Source organism: Siniperca chuatsi, linkage group LG15 (genome assembly GCF_020085105.1).
Source record: "Siniperca chuatsi isolate FFG_IHB_CAS linkage group LG15, ASM2008510v1, whole genome shotgun sequence".
In the NCBI taxonomy this organism is placed as follows: Eukaryota; Metazoa; Chordata; class Actinopteri; order Centrarchiformes; family Sinipercidae; genus Siniperca; species Siniperca chuatsi.
In genome coordinates this window covers 14,925,422-14,945,171 of record NC_058056.1, presented here as the reverse complement: position 1 = coordinate 14,945,171, position 19,750 = coordinate 14,925,422, and the positions used below count along the sequence as shown (strand labels likewise).

Genomic DNA, 19,750 nt, shown 5'->3' with positions numbered 1-19,750 from the left:
TAACTCATCCACTGCTGCTGATTATTTAAAGGTAGACATTGATTTCCTGTTGCTGTGCCAGTGAGAGCACACACCACTCTCCATTTCTTTTTATCTCATAGTCCCCTTACAATCTCCCTCAGTGTCGCTGGATTTCATAAATGTTTAACTCTCTGACACCTTCTGTCCTTCACCTTGCTTTACTTTCCTTCTTTCTCAAGCTCTCTCTGTTTCTTCACCCTCATCCCCACGTCAGACTCTCTCACGCTCTTTGTTTGATCTTGTGCGAGTGCCCCAAGTGGAGCTCAGAGTGCTTTTCTGGGTTTTCTTTTATCTCCAGACAGTCAGATATTGAGTGGGGCGGTTTGGGTGTCTGTAGTCACGAGTCACGCTGCCCCCCCCTCCTGCTCCTTATCTCCCTCACTTTTTTCTCCTGTTTCTCCTGATAAGAGTTCGCCTTTCACTTTCTCTTTCATGCTGCAGAATAGAGAGCCATTAGCTGCTAACACAGTTACACAGAGTGACAGTGTGTGCTCATTAAACCTGTACATGTTATAGCAGTTTGTGCAGCAGGCTACAGCAGCAGATACCCTGCGTCTCCAGCTCTGTGGTGTGTCGTCTAAAACAGCAGATTGTGCTGCAGGACAGCCAAGCTGTGTGTGTGTGTGTGTTTGTGCGTGTGAGTGTGAGTGTGTTTGTTTGAGATCTGTGGGAGCCAGCAGATCTGTAGCTAGTGGTTACCCTTTTTGCCGGTTGAGAAATGATGCCTCTTACATAACGAAAGCAGTCCGGTGTCCACGTAGTGCCAGCCCTCCACACTGGTATTCTGCTCTCTTCATGAATCTTCTGCCTTAAATACTTGTAATTAGGGCATTCTATAGATACATACTGTATATACAGAGGAGAATTCATCTGCATAGTACAATATGTATTATCTGCATAGAAGAGGAAGATTAGGCCACAAGCCAGAATCATACTGAGCCAGGATCAAATGAGCAATGTAGAGCAAACAGTGTAGTGGGCAGTTATTACTGACATCTGTCGAGTATGTACATACATGCAGAGCAATGTCAGTGAACAGACTGACAATGCTAAGGCCTATATAATAATATTTTTTTTCCCCCCACACAGTCGATGTCAACTTGGGCTGTGGGAAATTATAACAATTTTTACAGCAATTTTGAAAATTATAATGAAAATAATCATATATATATATATATATATATATATATATATATATATATATATATATATATATATATATATATATATATAAATTAAAAATCAACTATTATGATGAATCAAGTTATCATTTCAGCTCTGTAATGTTTAGTAGCAGCTATGGGTGTAATCCACACTTGAGTCATGATATTTGAGCTTTGTAAAAAAAACAACAAAAGAAAACACAACAAAATTGCTATTGTATGTTTCCCCTTTTTATGGCAGAATGCAACTTCAACTGTTTTTGTAAAGTTGTAAAGTAAGGGTGGGACAAATTATCGATATTGCAATATATTAAATATGTTTATCAATATTCTGGCATCAGTATCATGACATTTACTGTTGCCTTATTGAGGCAGAGGCACTTTCTTCTTTTTCTGCAGACATTTGAAATTTGAAAATATTTTGCTATTTGGCAATCGCTCTTTTGTACATTTGTTTGATCTCAGCTCTCTATAAAACTCAGTATAAACAAAATATTTTTTTCCTCTTCAGTTACATAAATATTGTTATGTATAGTGTGGTTACCTTGTGATACATTGCATTTTATTCAGAAACAAGGTCAGGTGCTCATGGAAACAGACCCTTGGTGAGCCAGCGGGCAGGAGATGCCATTTGTTGTCTTGAGTATTTCCCCTCTTCTCTTCTCTTTCGCTCTCTCATCTTTTCCTCCACTGACACACATTCGTGCAGCCTCATCCCATGACCCACTAAAACAATCAGGCATGTAAAGCAGGAGTGTGTGTGCTAAATATATATACTGACTCTGCATGTGTGCGTCTGTGTGTGTGTGTAACTAATGCTTCTGACAGTCAAACATGGAAGGGAGAAGCATTCTGGTTATGTGTGTGTATTTGTATGTGTCCATCCTCAACTTCTGTGTGTGTGTGTGTGTGTGTGTGTGTGTGTGTGTGTGTGTGTGTGTGTGTGTGTGTGTGTGTGTGTGTTCGTGTGCATACCATCACAAGGTCAGGAGAGGAGACACGCAGGCTGCACGAGTCCTTGAACAGGATGTCAGGGATGTGTAAAAATACCATGAAAGAGCCAGAAACAGAATCGTGTAGGATGCTTCCACTCTGCATGGTAACACTAAACGTGCTCCACAGAGCGGTGACTTCTACCTGTGGGGGAGGGCGACCAGTAATAAATCGCACAAGTCAGCAGAATCCCAAAGAGATGACATTGATTTTAATCTCTGCTTGATGCTCAAAGTATCTCCAAAGCTATTCTGTCCAATCAGATGATTTCCAGCACAGATCATCAGTGTGTATCTGTGTCAGCACAGGTATGTGTGTCCACAGTCATGTGTGCACATGCATATCAGTGCATGTGAATGTCTGTGCATAAATCATAAATTATCTCCAGCAGCATATTGTCTCCACTGGGCCTAAAGTCACGGGCCACTGATTTGGTCGCTCCTCATCTTTAAACCCTGTCCAGGATTTCATCTGGCCAGTTGTGATGTGAACAGATAATAATTAACCTCTCTGTGTCTGTGGTGCAGCTCCCAGAGGCTGCTTAGCCCCCTAATTGGTCTCTTACACCTGCTGTTAATGGAAAAACCAAGGGGGAAGCCTCAGCTCTGCATGTTTTGTGTGTGTGTGTGTGTGTGTGTGTGTGTGTGTGTGTGTGTGTGTGTGTGTATCCCCCATTGCATGTGTTCAGCCTGTCTGTAACAGATGGAGAGGAAAAAGAGGAGAATCCCATTAGATATCCCATTAATAATAGATTCATCAAGAACACAGGTGCGGAGATGAGAGGAAAGAGGATGGACATGATTATTTGATTTGTTTTCCCCTCCATTGTTGTCAATTTGTCAGTTTCAATCAGTTAAAGCAAAAGTCCATGCTTTAACATGGCTTGTACCTTCTTTTGAGTGGCCAGCTTTGGTGTTAGAGGGTTTGTTGTTTCAAACTAGATAATATAATATTACAATACTTTTAGTGCAGCTACAATTCAGTATGATTTCAGAAATCTTCCATCACAAACATAAGTGGCAAATGTCACATATTTTTCTCAGAATCAAAGAGCAAGGACTTTTTTACAGTAAAGGTAATACATTATAGAGGAGAACAAGCTACCAATCTCCCTACTGACAGTAAAGATCATCAACAGACCAGAATACAAGACCTGTTACATTACGTGTAAAGAGTACAACTCACTTTTGTGAATGGAAAACTTACAGCTGTCTCAATGTTATGCTTAGATTTAAGTCTGGACAGCTACCACTGACAACCAGTTAAACCCAGCAGCTGCATAGAAGCTGATTGGTCAAATCAGTGAGCTGTGGGAAGAATTTAAATGATAACTCAGGATCTTTCAAAATTCCCCAAACTATTTAAACCAACCAGAACTGAAGTACAGTACAATTCCAACTGCAAGAACCACTTTGTTTCTCAAATTTATATAGAAAACTTTACAGTTTCATCTATGGAAGATCTTTGACATTTCCTGAACAGCTTGTTTTTTCAGCTTTACAATCAGAACCAAAAACCACTTAAATTGCATGTTTGTCTACTCAGATGTTGGAAGCATTTAATTTAAAAACTGAGTAAAGCAGAATACTTGTAAAAAAAAAAAAAATCCCACTTGTCCTAAGCAACTGTCCACTGTGACCGCAGAGTACATAGAAAATGTAATGAGGTGGCCTTGTGAGGTTTATCGCTCACTCAAGCTAAACAAAGCTGGATGTAACAGGCTCAGGTGTGTTTTCTGGGTGATGTCAAAGCTCTGATTGCATATAGAAGCAGACATGGCTGGTTGAGTGGAAATCCAGAACACAGGCGTAAATCATCACAAAATAACTCCTGAAATGCATCACAGACATATAGCAGTGTGAGTACATTGGAGAATTCAAGAAAAGAAACACCAAAAATCAAACTAAAATCAGTTTTTAATATTTTTCATCAGTCTAGTGGTGTAACGATCTTGTCTGCTGCCAAGTTCTCTCCCCTCCAGATGGCTGATATACGATTTGCTGATGTTCAGGATGGTGACAGTCTCTGGCACACAGTATATCTGTATGTGTGTGAGAGCATACAGACACCATGGAAATCTGGTTTCCCATAACAACACTGTTACTGGATGGAACAACACGAGTGCACACGCACACATATTGGATAGAACAAGTGCCCCGCCTCCTGTTCCTTCCTGGTTGTTTGTTACTGAGGAACAAAGCCCTGTTTTATGTGGAGAAAGGTTGAGACTGAGAAAGAGGCTTGTGTCAGAGCCTGGAGTCGCTGCCAAGCATGACTTAGTGCTTCTGTGGTCTGTTCTTTCTCTAAAAGTCACAGCAAAAAGAAGCGTGTCTTTCTTCAGCTGTTTGTTACTTTTTTGTCAGTTCGATTGGTTAAATTCTAATTTACAGAGCTATGTCATATAAAGTCCAAATCACTGTTGTTGTATTGAATATTGTTGTCGTAACAACTGCTCTCCTGTTTGTGTTGAGTCAGCAAAGAGCTCCATTGTCATTCAGAGACCTGGGCTGTCTGTTTACAATATTATGGCTATTATGGGATTTATTGACAAAAGAAAAATGTAGATCATCACCAGACTTGGTTGCTGTAACTTGAAATGTCGCTGAGTTAACTGAGCATCAGTAACGTAACCTTGTCCAAAGTGAGCTCAACCACTTCAGCTTTGTTTGGCCAAGTGGCAAACAAAAAAAGTGGAGTGAAGTTCAGCCCTATTCTCAGAAATGTCACCTTTTTGATCCCACTTGAGTGTGCAGGTCTGCTTATCCTTCAACCCTCTCTGCCACCGTGCACCCGTCTGATGAATAAAAGTTATTTAAAGGCCATTAAAGGCTCTGACCTTTTCTGCATGCAGGGAGAGAGCTTAAAGTACAAACTGTGTAGCTGTTGCTGCTGCATCATTTTCTGTGAATCCCTCATGCATGTGCAGGTAATTTTAATCCATCATGGGAATGGCGGACTCTGCCACTAACAATGAAAACTACTGTATAGAGATGTAATTATAGACTGTAAATACATTGAATGGCTATTGCTGAAAATATGCCAACCATAAACAGTGTTAAAAACAGGGTTTGATTTAATGAAAATCTTAAGGATTACAACTTTTAAATGAATTATTTTGGAAATCTCCACTAGTGTTAAACTCTGCAAAAATCCCTATCATCACATTATCTATGTACATTGCACACCACTACAAGGATGCTTTCTGACTTGAGCTGCAGTTTAGCGTATTGATCCTCCAAATATCACACTCTCTGACATCTGCACATCCTTCTAAACAGTCTACCACTAAAGATAATTTCACTCATTCGAGCGAGCAACATAGAAGAGAGTAAGAGAAAGAGGACAAATATTAGAGACAATAAAAATACTCCCAAAGTCAATTCATTTCTGGCCTTGTTTCAAAAATCCATCTCAACAGAGTTTCGTGAGTGAGATGGAGACAGACAAATAGAGAGAGAGGTGAAAGAGGTTAGAGACAGAGAGAGAGACAGAATACAAATCCAGCCTGCTGCTAAGCTCAAACCCCCTGAGTTTAGGGATCACTAGCATTGAGCAAGATCTGCTCCACATATCCAGCATAATCCGTCTGCCACACCGTGAACACTTCCTCTTTGACAGAGGAGAGTGTGTGTGTGTGTGTGTGAGTTTTGTCAAAGCAGGATATATACAATATGTGTTAGCGTTAAGGAGTTATTCTGCCTCAGTGGGCCATGTCTTTCTACTTTATTGTCTTTCCCACCCTATCTCTGTCTTTGTGGCTTACAGATTCCTGACACTGTCTCAGAAAGGCATTAGGGACTGTACCAAAATTACTGGGGTGGGTTTCTCTGCTCTCCCAAAAAGTCAGACATACTCTGCACAGGCAGACAGAAATGCTGATGGTGTTTGTTGCATTATCTGTTCTTGCATTCAGTCATACCAGGTTCTGCTTGTGTATCAGTGGTTTTACACATGATTGGCTCCTGCATCTCTGTTTTTGTGTGTGTGTGTGTGTGTGTGTGTGTGCCAGTACTTGTGTGTGTGGGAGTCTGTGTGATGGTGAGAGCAGCAAGGTAGGAGAGCTGTATCATCCCGTTTGACCTGAGTTTGACCCCAGGAAGGATGTAGCTGATGGGAGGAAGGAAGGGTTTAACATGTTCGTACAAGGACAGTAGGATCTCCCGTGGGCCTCTCTTCATGCTCCTCTTCGACCCAGACACACACTCTTTATGACCTGTACACACACACATTTACAGCTCCATCTTTCTCTCCTTTATCCCTTTGTCAGTCTTTGTGTGATTTTTTTCAGTGCTTCTATTTTGACATGAAAGCAAGCTCTCCCTGCCATGTTTCTCTCCCACTCGACTCAGGTCGTGTGTGAGGGCTTCCCCTTCTCTGATCCACCTCCATCTATTTATAGCCCCTAAGCTCCGGTCCAGCAGGAGCCATCAGAGGCAGCTTGTAAACCAAGCATCTGTCTCCCTAATCTGGCCAGTTGATTAGCTAATACACCTCTGTCAGGTCATCCGCTGCTTGCTGCAGGTGACACGCGGGATTGATGACACTTTAAGTAACTCTTTCTTTCTCCTCTATTTCTGTCTTTCTCTTTTCTTCCTCAGATCTTTAACTCAATTGGTTTTGCAATTTTTCATTTTGCTGACATACCTGATGGATGATTTCAGTCATTCCTGGTGCTGTCTACAATTTACTTAATGCTGCAATTTCAAGCATGACATTTTTTATGTCTCTGCAAAATATAAAAAAGAAATTTTGCCAGCCACACACATTCCTATTATTTTTATTTTTTATTTTGTATGGATGGCAGTGTTGGTCGGTCGGTTCTGTTCCAGACAGAAATATCTCAGCAACTACTGGATGGATTGCTGTGAAATTTTGTACAGACATTCATGGTCCCCAGAGAATGAATCCTAATACATTTGGTGATCCTCAGACTTTTCCACTAGCGTCACCATGAAGTTGACATTTGTGGCATTGAGTTAAATGTCTTCACAGCTATGGATGGATTGCCATGAAATGTGGTACACACATTCATAGTCCCCAGATGACGAATCCTGCGGACTTCAGTGATCCTCTTGCTTTTCACCGTCATTACATCCAAATTTTAATTTGTCCAATACTTTTATTTATGACCAAATACCTGCAAAACTAATGACATTCCCATCATCCCTCAGATGTACTTTGTGTTTAGTGCTAATTAGCAGATGTTAGCATGCTAACACACTATCCTAAGATGGTGAACATGGCAAACAATATATGCTAAACATCAACATGTAAGCATTGTCATTGTGAGCATATTAGCATTCTAGCATTTAGCTCAAAGCATCGCTATGCCTACTTACAGCCTCACAGAGTTGCTAGCATGTCTGTAGACTCTTAGTCTTGTTTTATTATCAAGGTTATTCACTGCCACACGTTCATTCACTCTCATTCAGCTCTGTCTCCATCTTATCCCTCTACGTTTCTCCCTGCCTGTCTTTAAATCACTACCTCCTTTACTTCTGGGCATGAAATTAAATCCTGCATGCCACTTGATTATGATTAGGTCTGGACTTCCATTAGTGAAGCCATCAGCAAACTGAAGTCAGGTTGTTTAATAAGTGTGACTCATTGGTCTTGGGAGAAATGACTTTCCTGAAGGCATAATGTGCTGCAGCTGAACTGGCACTATGGGAGCGCACCACCTGGCCGTGTGCATTCATGTTATGACATTAAAACCAGCTGTCAAAGCGCTGTTTGCTATCTGCATCCAGTTTGTAGATAGATGTGCCAGCAGTGTGGTATCAGCACTCCCTTTCTTTCTCAAAAACAGGAATGGTTGTCATAATGTTGTGACAGGCCGTTTCCTGCAGCCTCTTGTTTCTTTGATCGGTTGGTTTTCTGCAAACACTGGTTGTGGTTTTTCAAAACCCCCCATTGTGGCGCGGCTTAACCTGGCCGCTGAACTTTCCACCAAGTCAATTTAGCTTCATTGTTTGGCTTCACTGCACTGCTGAGTGAAAAGAAAATAGACATCAATCACTCTGGTTGTCAGTGGGTTATAGTCAAAGTGTGCAGGAGCACTAAGTGTGTATTTATATTCACATCTTCACATGCGTGTTTATATAGTAGCAATATGGAGGGGTGAGATCACCTAGAAAGCCAGACAGCTCTGATCAACACAGGGCTGCCGCAGAACATATTTTATACATGAGGTCGCCCTGCATTGCTTAAAATGTGAGAGTGCTCTCTCTGTGTTGATCTGAAGCGTTTACCCAGGATTATTTTAGTCTTTTTACCCCTTCAGTGTATTGATCTTTGTGGTTGATGAGAGTGCAGAAGGGGGAAATGGGTCAGAGCATATGTGTACGCTCCAGTGTTCATCATTGATGACGGTGAGGTCAGTAAATGACCAGAAATAAGGTGGAGATGAAAGTCGGGACAGATGTGGTTATTTTAGAGCAAGAAAAATTAACGGAGGAGAGTTCCTGTTTTCTATTTGGCCCTCATTGAGTTCCTGTGGCTGAACTGATGGACAAGCACTTAAGCAGGCAGGTGGTCCTGCCAGAATGACATCGCCTTGCAGAGGAAGGTAATAGGGAGCAGCATGCCACAATGCATTAGGGCGAGCAGATAGATAGGCTCAGAGATCCATCTCGGATTTGTGACCCAGCTACACATTGACCAGATAATGAGAGGGGGACAGAAAAAGACAGTCAGAGAGACACTGAAGAAGACTGACAGAAATGAAGTAATTTAAGCAGCCAGCTGACAGGTGTGAATAGTGCACTGGAGCGAGGGGTGACTGGTGGGGTGTAATAATCTGCTTTTGTGGGGATGAAAGAGAGACACGAGTGTCCAGGGGTGTGTGTGATGATGGATTTGTTGTTAAATGAAGATTGACATCTTACTGATTCTGACTCTCTGGACAGAGATCATGTGACCTGAGCCCCAAAGAGTGCTGTCACATCAAGAGCAAATTTAGCCGGATCCACACTGGATGTCACACTATCAACACACATTCGTCTGTATGAAAACAAACACCAAACTTAAGCTCCACTGACTTTTTTGATTTTCCGCCTGCCTGTGAATGTGTTACTGGGGCGTTAACTTGCCCCAGAGGTTTTTTTACCGGGGAGCGGGGTGACAGATGGAGGATGTTAGCACAGAGCTGGGGAACCACGGCCGTGACAACCAGTCATTGTACTTCAACGACTGATGGTATCATGCTGTCATTGTGTCAGTGTTGGGAGCAGACCCACAACAGATGCTGAACATATAATAGAAGCTTTATCTCTGGATATTCACTCTGTGACACACATTGGCATATTGGTGAATATGAACAAGGGCTGCTTTAAAGACAGCATCTCAGGTGAGCAGCAAGTTATTAAGATCCAGTTTTATCAGTGTGTTCAGAGGAAGAAGTAAGACTGGCTTGCGTTATGAAACAAGAAAGCATTTCCTTTGAGGAGAAATCTTTCTGTAAGTGAATGTATGAGCATATAAACTAAAGCAGACATATTTCTCATTGTACTTCACTGCTGGGAGTAATGTACTGTATTAGATTGTGGACCTGCAGTTTTCATCTGACTCCATTTCTCCAGATGGGGAGTTTTCATTATGGAATCTCACAGGCTGGGGTGGTGCATTGTCAATGTGAAGCAGTGTTTTAGTGAAATCTATGTGTGTGTTAATCACAAGACACCAGTAATGGCTGTGACAGTGACTAAAGGGATTCCAGCCAAATAAAACAGGTGAACAGTAATTGGTTGATTCAGCCATCCTGAATCTGTTCAGATTTCCATTTTTCTGCTACAATCAAAACAAAACAAGTGTCCCATCTGCCTAATGCACCAATTTACCATTCTGTCTCATCGAGGGTCTCTCCGACTAAAACAATTCATAACCAGCTCACTAATGGAATTTGTCCACTCATAATCAAATCTGTGAAATTGCTTTTCCAGCATGTTCTGCCAATTAAATCAAAATGGCTTCATTGGACCTTATGGGATTATGTACTTCTGAATACTTGCTGTGATGCATAAAAAAGTGTATCTATACAAATGTGGCAGTCTTGCAATCACACAGACTCAAGTACCACATTATTTCAATAATTATTTATACGTCAAGAACTAAATTTGTAAGATAACCATGGTCTAATGTTTTGGGGGGTTTCTACCTGAATGTGCACATTTTTTGACATTTTTGCATCAATTAAGAAATTACTTATTTAATGCCAGTAATGACTAATATAATGTTTATTAATAATTTGTCAAGTAAGACTAGCAACAAACATCAGTATTACACTTGTTCCATGATATTATGATATTGAAAAACACCTTTGTTGTTCAGTTGGAAATTCATATTTGTTAATAAGTTAGGTAATTTACTTTTCAAGCTTTAATGTTGCAATATTAAGTAATGTTATGTCTTGTGTCCCAAGTGTGTGTTATTGCAGCAATGATTGAAATTGTTTTGTTAATAAAAATATCATACACTGAAAGGGTCTTTTTATCTACAAGCAAATATTTGTGCAGAGGCTCTGGTCAGGGATGTCCTGAATCCCCTGAACAGTTTTTGTTTATCTAAGAGACTCAGAGGCTCATCACATCACTTTGCTTTCACCAGATTGTTTGAATTCAGACACATTCCACACATTTCAGTGTGTTTCAAGTGATTGTTTGAGAATGCTATTTACAGAAGTCAAGAGCTTCCTCACATTTCCATAATGTTATCAGGCAGCCGGGATTCAGCTCAGATTCTTAGAAGCAACACAGACTGCAGATCTGCCTAATCACCAGATGCCTGCTCTCTAATGCATAATGCATCAGACTGTTAAAACACAGCAGTAATTTACATTAATATTTCATCAAGCCACTGTGACATCAAAGTCTTAATGGAGGAGGCCCTGCGTGTGTGTGTGTGTGTGTGTGTGTGTGTGTGTGTGTTATCATTAATGAAGTGGACCCTGGTGGTCTGTGCAGAGGCCAAGCACAGACCACCAGGGTCCACTGGGTATCAGGTGGAGAGGTGATAATAATTTAAGTTAGTTTAAGCTCAAAGAACTGACAGACATTTAAAGGTCCAGTGTGTAACATTTAGGAGGAGCTATTGGCAGAAATGGAATATACCATTTCTAAGTATGTTTTCATTAGTGTATAATCACCGGAAAATAAGACGTCGCCATGTTGCACAAACACACATTTTCACGTAGTGTTAAGACGGCAAGTTGTGGTTTTATGGGGGGTTATGTGCAGGACTATTTCTTGGCTGGCAGCAGTGACTTCCTGGAGTCTCTGCTGGCTGCCTGGCAAGGTGGATTTTGTTACCTTTGGAATAAGCCAGACTAGCTGTTTCCTCCTCTTTCTAGTCTTTATGCTAAGCTAAGCTAACTGTCTTCTGGCTGTAGCTTCATATCGAACGCACAGACATGAGAGTGGTGTCAATTTTCTTATCTAACTCTTGACAGTAAAATGAATAAGCATATTTCCCAATGTGTTTCCTCAGATGACAGTGCATCAGCAGCCAGCAGTATGGAGGTGACCGACCGCATCGCCTCCCTGGAGCAGAGGGTCCAGATGCAGGAGGACGAGATTCAGCTGTTAAAGTCTGCTCTGGCCGACGTGGTGCGCCGGCTCAACGCCTCTGAGGAGCAGCAGGCCATGGGGTCACGCAGAGGACCCACCAAAGGTAACACATACATGAGCATGTTTTTTTATTGGCTTCTTCAGTTACTTCTTCTGGGGTGTCGAGCAAGGGGGTCAGAAGGTTTTCTGGTACAACTTTGCCATTCATGAGAACACACACACATTCTGGCTTACATGCACTTTGTTGGAGGTATCCTTTTTCTCCTTTTCCACTTTGTTCTCTCTCTTTCATAATGATGTCTCCTTCAAATCCCACTTATTTCTTTCCTCTGACTAGTTGTCGATCTCCTCTTCCTCTCCCTCCTGTCCTCCCTTCTCCCGGACTGTGTTGTGTCGTTAAACGTGTTGTGCGTTATGTGTATAGAACCTGCTTTGATGAGAAAGTCTCCCTCAGCAGACAGCAATGTTGGGAAGCCAGGTAGGCTGACTGTGAAGTCTGTCTGCACTAACCAGGCCTGTTAACAAAAAGCACATTTCAGTCACTGCCTGCTAGTATTATGTTGTATATAGTGTAGTATTTCACTACGAAACACACATTTACTTTCAGTACTGCACTGCCTGAGGTCAATGCACTGCACCTGAGTCTGAAGATAGAGATAGATTTATTGTTAACCAGGGGACATTTGTGTCTGCAGTATATACACTTATCATGCCTCTTTTTAGTGTTTTTGAGTCCAAGAACTCATTGATAATTTAAAGTTATCAACGGACTGTCACAACTTAGTGAGAATAAGCTGCTAAGCACACATTTTGTGTTTACCTCTGTGTATGCAACCTTTCTGTTAAAGGACAATGACTACTCCTATAAAAACTATTCCTGTAACTTAGAGTTCAAACAACACCTCTCTCAGTTTAGCTTCTATAGTCCAGAATTAAATTCAGCTATTTCCTCAAAAGGCACAACTCTTAATTTACTTAACTTGATAAACTATTTTCCCTTTTACTGTTGCTCTCTCCATCTGATGTCACACAGCTGAATGCAGCATGTTCTCATCGGTTCTCTCTCAGTAAAGTCACTGTGAGAAATGTAGGAAACAGACCTAACATAAGTTTAAAAAAAGAAACACATTATATCATCACCGAATAAGAAAGCATTGAACATCATAGATTGATCGATGATATTATTTTCCGTTTTTGTTGTGCTTTTATTATGTAACAATACAGCATGTGTCGATTTTCAGCTGAGGTGTGTTTGATACAATCTGTCTCTCAAATAGCATCTTCACCCAAGAGGCTGATGAAGTCTGCATGTGAAATCAGCTGCACTTTTGACTTTTTTTCTCCTCAAATGTGCATTTGAGTGATGAAACAGAAGCAGGTAAGGATTCTGAGCTGCTGCCGGTTTCAGTCTCCGAAGTGACTGTGGACGAATGAAGTTTCAGTTTGATTTGGGAGCTGGAGGATGACTCAGACTCAGAGCTGCTCTCCCTTATTGTTCTCCACTTTTAGCTGCAGGGAGCCAGCAGCCTGCTGCCCTCTGCTGAAACACAATGATCTGAAAGCTTAACACGCAAGCTGCATGAGGACTGTCGTGGACACACAGAAACACATTCATCTTCTTTATCATGCTAACAAAATTACAACGTCAGTTTGCCCCTGCTGCGTAATTACTACATGAAAGATAACAGAGCAGTATGTGTGTGTAGGCCTTTGTGTGCATGCATGTGTGTGCGTGTCTGCTGGATGAACAGTGTCTATTAAATATTTATCACTGCAGATAAAGCTGCAGCTTGGATTTGTTATTCTGGGCCTGCCTGAGTGGCATGTGTGCATGTGCATGTGTGTGTTTCATGTTCTTAAATCCCAATGGGGACTTTAATCTGAATGCACACTAACCGTGGGGACAAAAACTGAGTTCCCCGGGGGTAGAGACTGCTTTTTGAGGGTTAAGACTTGGTTTTAGGGTACAGGTTACAGTTAGGTTAGTATTAGGGTAAGGGTTAAGGTTAGGCATTTAGTTGTGATGGTTAAGGTTAGGGTAAGAGGCTGGGGAAAGCATAATCTAAATTACTTTACCCCACGGGGATAGTGAAACAAACATCATCTGTATGGAAAAGTGATTGAAACAGAACAACATTCAGTAAAATGAGAAAAAAAAACATTAAATTAAGATAATTCTTATTTGGATTACATTTGGGATGTCTCTGGAATAGTAATCTCATGTGCTGCCTCGACTTCTATCCTTATGATATGTTCCACTGTGCAGTTATTTCATATCTCTTTGAACCCTCACTGAAGACCATGATGAAGAGGGACTATTATTATATGTATGGTGTTTAAAGCTGCAACAATAATTGGTACACTATATATTAATTAAAATAACCAAGTGTTATGTTTCAATTCAAATTGTTTTATTACCATCATTACTGCATTAACCAACAACAAACAAAGAGAGAGCTCGACCTATTCCACACTCAAGTGGACAGTGATATCTCAGTAATTACACATTTCTTATGGCAGATGGTGGACAAAGCAAAGTTTATAGGCAAAAACAAAACTTTGACTTTTGGTATGCTTCAGAGTTAATACTGTTTGTTTTTAATTAAAATGAACTGCAGGAGCAGTGGGAACACTATAGAACAAAAAGTCAAACACAATAATACTAGTAATGTTGTAGAAACATGCATAAACAGAGAGTGGTGTCCATAAACCTGTTACCCCAGTGCATGCTGGGAGGCTTTCCACTGCGCCCTCCTGGGACGCCACACTATGTTTAAATACAGGTTTTTACAGATTGTTACGTCATTTCACTAATTATGAAGATAATATTACACACCAGGAAATGCAATTTTTCTGACCAGGATTCTGTAACTGCTCACTCTCACAAGTTATTTTAACGACTCCACATCAGTTGATAGTAGTCTTGTATCCAGCTTTTTTTCTGAACACACTATGCTGTTGTCTTTTTTTTTTCAGCCAGGCCAATGATTGCCACCTTGCCGTTACGGCCCACAGTGAACAATGGGACCATCCTACCAAAGAAAGGCAGCGGGACTCTGCCCTCCCCATCTGGATCTGGATCCAGGAAGGACACCAGCACACCAGCCAACAAGAGGTGAGGAAAACAAACATAATCCTTAGCCACTTAAATAAGTTGTTGATTCTGTTCTATACTATTCTATAATATTTTAAGGAGTGTATTCACATTTGTAGGGAACTTTTGACGTGTTAGACACGAAGGTTTGGGCTACAGCTCTAAGTCGTGTTCTTCCAAATTCAGTAGATTTTGTAGTGTTGCTTTACTGAACCTTTGTGCCTTGTTAACACTGTTGTAAATGTGTTAAATCCAGATATAAGCTGCATGTAGGCCAGGTTGTGAGGCCTTACATGTATCACGTCTTTCTTTCCAGACATTTTATTTGTCTCGAGACATTTTTTCTGTCCTGTCCTGTTTCATATTAAATGTCAGCCAAAGCGACTGACATTTAACAAGGCTGATAAACAGAGAAACAGTTTTGTCATCAAAACTCTGCTTCTCTGTTGTGTGTGTGTGTGTGTGTGTGTGTTTATACATGCGTGTAGAGCACAGGTTATCAATCTTGTCTGTCAGGGGCACAATATCCTTTTCCCATCTCTGGATGCCATTACCATAATCAAATGAAGCTCTGCAGACAGCAGGGACCAGCTCCAGTCCGAGCAGCTGTGAACTCCCCTGCGGAGTTGTTTCCTTCATTTTCCATGTGTGCGTTTATTTCTGCTCCGGGGATGTGTTCCAATACTGAGAGTGAGATACTTTTAATGCTCACTGACTCTCAGCTTGAGGTTTACTGGAGAGGACAGTAAAGAAATGGCTCTGCAGATTGAAATGTAACCAGTATGAGGATGGTAGATAGAAACAAACCCCAAACACCAAGCAAGACAGTATCTATGCAGGAAATGTGATTTGGTCTGTGTATTTCCTTGTTGTTCCTGGAGTTTGCTTGTGTTTCAAGCTTAACTGAGTCTTTCTACTTTGAACTTGTACTCGAAAACAATGTGACTTTTCAATGACTTTTTTGGCGCTTTATCAGACTAGTTGTTTGCTTGGATACAGTGCCGTAGCCATGGTATTTTAGAAATACCAAAGTCGTGAGCCCAAGTCCCCCCTAATGCAACCTCGCCAGAAATAAAGAGGTAATTTCTTGCTCAATTATATTTTCTTTAAATTTTCCACCATGGAGGTCTAAATGCTTCAGTGCTTTCAAAGCCTTCTCCACAAAGCCTAGAACAAATTATTGTATTTATTTATTGGCCTTTAAATTGACAAATTTAAATATATTGAGTGTAGAAAATACAGGAATGAGCCAATAAAATACCTGTATATGTTTTTAATTCCCTTCAGGTTGTTTAAACCCAGCACATGACCTCAGTGTCTACGTGGATATAAATGAAGCTAGTGAATGACTTTTCTTGCTACTGTGCTAAATGGAGGGTTTGAATTTTTACTTACACTGAATGTTCAAAATTTTAGGGACATCTCCTTGACATTAAATTGCTGCAGTCGCCTTGTCTGTGAACTCCACAATCCTCTTCATAGAAATTTTTGATTAGTATAGATTTAATACTGTGAGGTGGCAAGAGAGATTTGAGTTTGAGTCATCAATCGTCTCCTCTGTTTATATTTGTGTTGTCTGTCTTTCCCATTTTTCCTGTCTTGCATGTCCTCTCCTGTATTGTCTCTTTCTGATAATATGTCCTTTCCAACTATGATGTATATATCCTGTTTATGTCCCGTCCACCTACAATGTGATGTCCTGCCAATCTGTCCAGTTTGTCTTCTCTGTCTCGCTCTACCAGAATTCTCTACCTGCCCCTCAGGTGAGAGGATCACCAAGTTTCAGTATACTGGTCACAATATAACATCATCGCCGTATCACAGCTCCGATGCATGCTAACCAGTATTTTCAGTTATTAAATCAGTCAGTTACATGATAACTGTGACATTTCCTTTCACCATTTGTCTCATTACTAATATTCACTGTTTATTGTTTAAATCGGTGTTCTTCGGAGCACTGTTTGTGTTGTTTACTGTCTGTGTCTGGGATTAGTCTAAACTGCAGATTGGTCACAATCCCATCAGTGCCGGTTTACACACAACAGCCTTCCCCTGTGGCCCAATTACTATGATTCCTCGTGGGATAACACAGCAAACAACAGCTTCTCTCTCTCTCTCCTCATTCTATTCTATTCTTCTCTTTACTGAACAAACACACACAGGCTCTCCAGAAGGGATAACGGCCACCGGCCAGTTTTAGGATTTGAATAGACTTTTCTCCCATAGGGTGGATTAGGTGACTGGGCCTACTGGCCATTGGATTGCTGATGGAGCCTTTTCATTGTTGTGAATAGGCAGGCTGTCTGCACCATCAATATGCAGATTTGTACACAGGTCTGTACTGACATTGTAGTTATGATCACCAGAGTGGAGTAAAGAGAGAGTATATGAGTGTGAGGAAACAACAGTTATCCACATTTCTATATTTTTCTTTTCTTTTAGTGCAAATTCTCTCTGACACTGTTTTAAAGAGTCACACTTATTTTTTAATGTGAGGCAGATCCGAGCTGAATTATGAAATAAATACCTTCCTCGTACATACTTTCAAAAGCTACTTTACCAGAGGGCATTTTTTAGAAAAGCAGCGTCAGGTAGTTTTATGACCTATTTCTTGTGCTTCCCCCTCCCCTCTGTCTGTTTTTGCCTCTGTCCACCTTCCCTCTCACCACAGCACTGTGAGGAGAGCCAACTCAAACGAACATGTGGGAACTCTTACGCGGAAAGATTCGGGCGACTCCAAGGGAAACCGAACTCGTGCCGGATCCACCGGTAGCAATTCCAGCGGGAAAAAAAGTGACAGGTAACACGGACATCATGTTAAATCAGCTTTCCCCAGTTAGTGGCTCACACATTAATTTTCAGTTATGGTTTCTGTCCACACAAGATAGGAGGCTGTTTGTGTTTTGATTTGATTTTTCCAGCAGAAAACACACTGATCTTCTTATAAAGCACTTTCAAATCAAAAACATAAAATGGTTTATCTGGAGGCGAGATGCTGAATGACAGCTGTCTGTTTACTCATTTACTTTGCAGCAAACAGAGGGATCCAGTGTTCAATGCAGGTAAGAACTAGAGGCTCTTTTATGGCTCTGTAGCCTGACAGCTATGATAGTTTCATACTATGATACAACCCACTGAGAGCCATTACACACCAGATGCTCAGTGGCTCCCCCGTGTCAGTTAAAGGTCAATGCATTTTTGAAGGAATCCTGTCAAAATGAAGAATAATTTATCTTTTGTACATTCCCAAAACAAGACATAATATAATAATAATTTGAGTCAGTGCCTTGAACTGTTTTCTGCACACAGAGGACCACTGAGGGCTTCTTTACATAATGCTGTGTCTTAAACATTAGTGTCAAACATTCATCTTTTCCATGATCCATTCCTTCACAAGTAACCAGTCCACTTCATCCATTACTACATCTTCACATCCACACTTGCATTCATCTTTTCTTTTTAATAAACTCTTTCTGCGTTGTTTAAATTGAACTCAACTGTACAATTTAAGGATTTTTCATTTAAATTCAATTAAAGGTATTTTTCAGTTTCTTGTACTTATATAATTGTGGCCATTCTGACTATGGGTCATAAAAACTTTGTGCTCAACCTCTGTTGTGCACAGACTGAGGAGATGTGGAGTTCTGCAAAACAGTATATTTTGGCAAGCAGCGCAAGCCTCCTAAAGCTTTTCAAATAAATTTTACACAAGTCATTTCAAACACTTGTCTCTGAGTCCAACTAAAACACAGAAGTAGCCCCATAGATTAGCTATCGTAGCTAAATTTACGGCAACCAACTAACCAAACTAGCCTAACAAAAGTTTTTAATTATTTATGTGAAATTGAAATGTATTTGGAATGCTTTAGGAAGCTTTATACACATTGTTTGTTTGTTTGGAGTCTACATTTCCTGAATCTCTATGATGGAGGTGGCAAGTACAAAGTTAGCATCACCCATAGTTATTATGGCTACAATAATGAGACAGGAAATACAGTATTTCCAGAAGACACAAGACAAGCGAACCATCTCACACACAGTTTATTCTTTACATATAAATCAGGAGACACACGGTGACAAGACAATGGGACTGAATATGAAATTAAATTAGTATTGATCAGAATTTCCATCTCCAGCATGCTATTGATTTTTATTCAAAGTGAGCAGCTGTTTTTCATTTGCTTGGTTTTCTTCAGTTTAGGCTGCATCCTAGCAAAGCTTAACCAGACTCCACAGACTCCTGGAGAGGCAGATGCATTTAGAAAAGTTCAAATGGGGTACAGCTTACTGACCCACTCCACTACCTTTAGTTTGTTTTTTTTTTGTTTGAGGTCCAATTATAGCAAATATGATCAACATATAAAACCGACTAATACATGTTCTTTGTGTATTTGCAAACTGTAACCATCAGATTACGTGGTAGAAATGTTACTGCAGTCAGTATCCCCAGCAATAAATCACATATCATTATGCGACTGTGAAAGTCTAGCCAGTTAATGCTCTTTAAATATGGCTGTTGCTACCTGATGTAGGACGCTGACTATTAGGAGAAAATGAGCCACAGGGTTTATTATTATTACTGGACACCACTTATTGGACATTTGAATTAATTATAGATAAATAATCTGAAAAGCGGCATAATCAGGACAGTGTCATGGACATAAACTGTCACGGGTGACAGTTAACCAATACAAATGATAATTGTAACAGTAAATTCTGCCAATATAATGCTTACCTGCAATACATGAAGTGATTGATGCAAAGTGGTTAATTTGATACAACAAAATGTGCTGCAAGCACACGTGTTTGCTCTTTTTACTTTTACATTATAAAGAATAGTTAGAAACAACAGTTGATTAAAAGATAAATGCTAGAAAAAAATGCCAAATCAAGTCGAGTTTTTTTTCTTCTTTGTA

At 40.5% G+C, this 19,750-nt stretch overlaps 1 protein-coding gene across 20 annotated transcripts in view; it reads left to right on the top strand.

The window, feature by feature from the left end:
* The window catches only part of eml1 (EMAP like 1), a 51,659-nt gene that overhangs the window by 18,023 nt on the left and 13,886 nt on the right, over positions 1-19,750 (top strand). For 6 of the 20 annotated variants that reach the window (XM_044166004.1, XM_044166003.1, XM_044166002.1 and 3 more), the window contains exons 1-7: positions 9,477-9,525; positions 11,661-11,843; positions 12,165-12,218; positions 14,717-14,855; positions 16,550-16,597; positions 17,506-17,634; positions 17,868-17,896. In XM_044166004.1, the coding sequence (XP_044021939.1) occupies positions 9,492-9,525; positions 11,661-11,843; positions 12,165-12,218; positions 14,717-14,855; positions 16,550-16,597; positions 17,506-17,634; positions 17,868-17,896 (616 nt within the window). In that variant the 5' untranslated portion in view covers positions 9,477-9,491. Of the gene's footprint in view, positions 1-9,476; positions 9,526-11,660; positions 11,844-12,164; positions 12,219-13,017; positions 13,119-14,716; positions 14,856-16,549; positions 16,598-17,505; positions 17,635-17,867; positions 17,897-19,750 lie in introns of those variants that run through there. The other 14 variants (XM_044166010.1, XM_044166009.1, XM_044166014.1 and 11 more) reach the window with 7 other exon arrangements.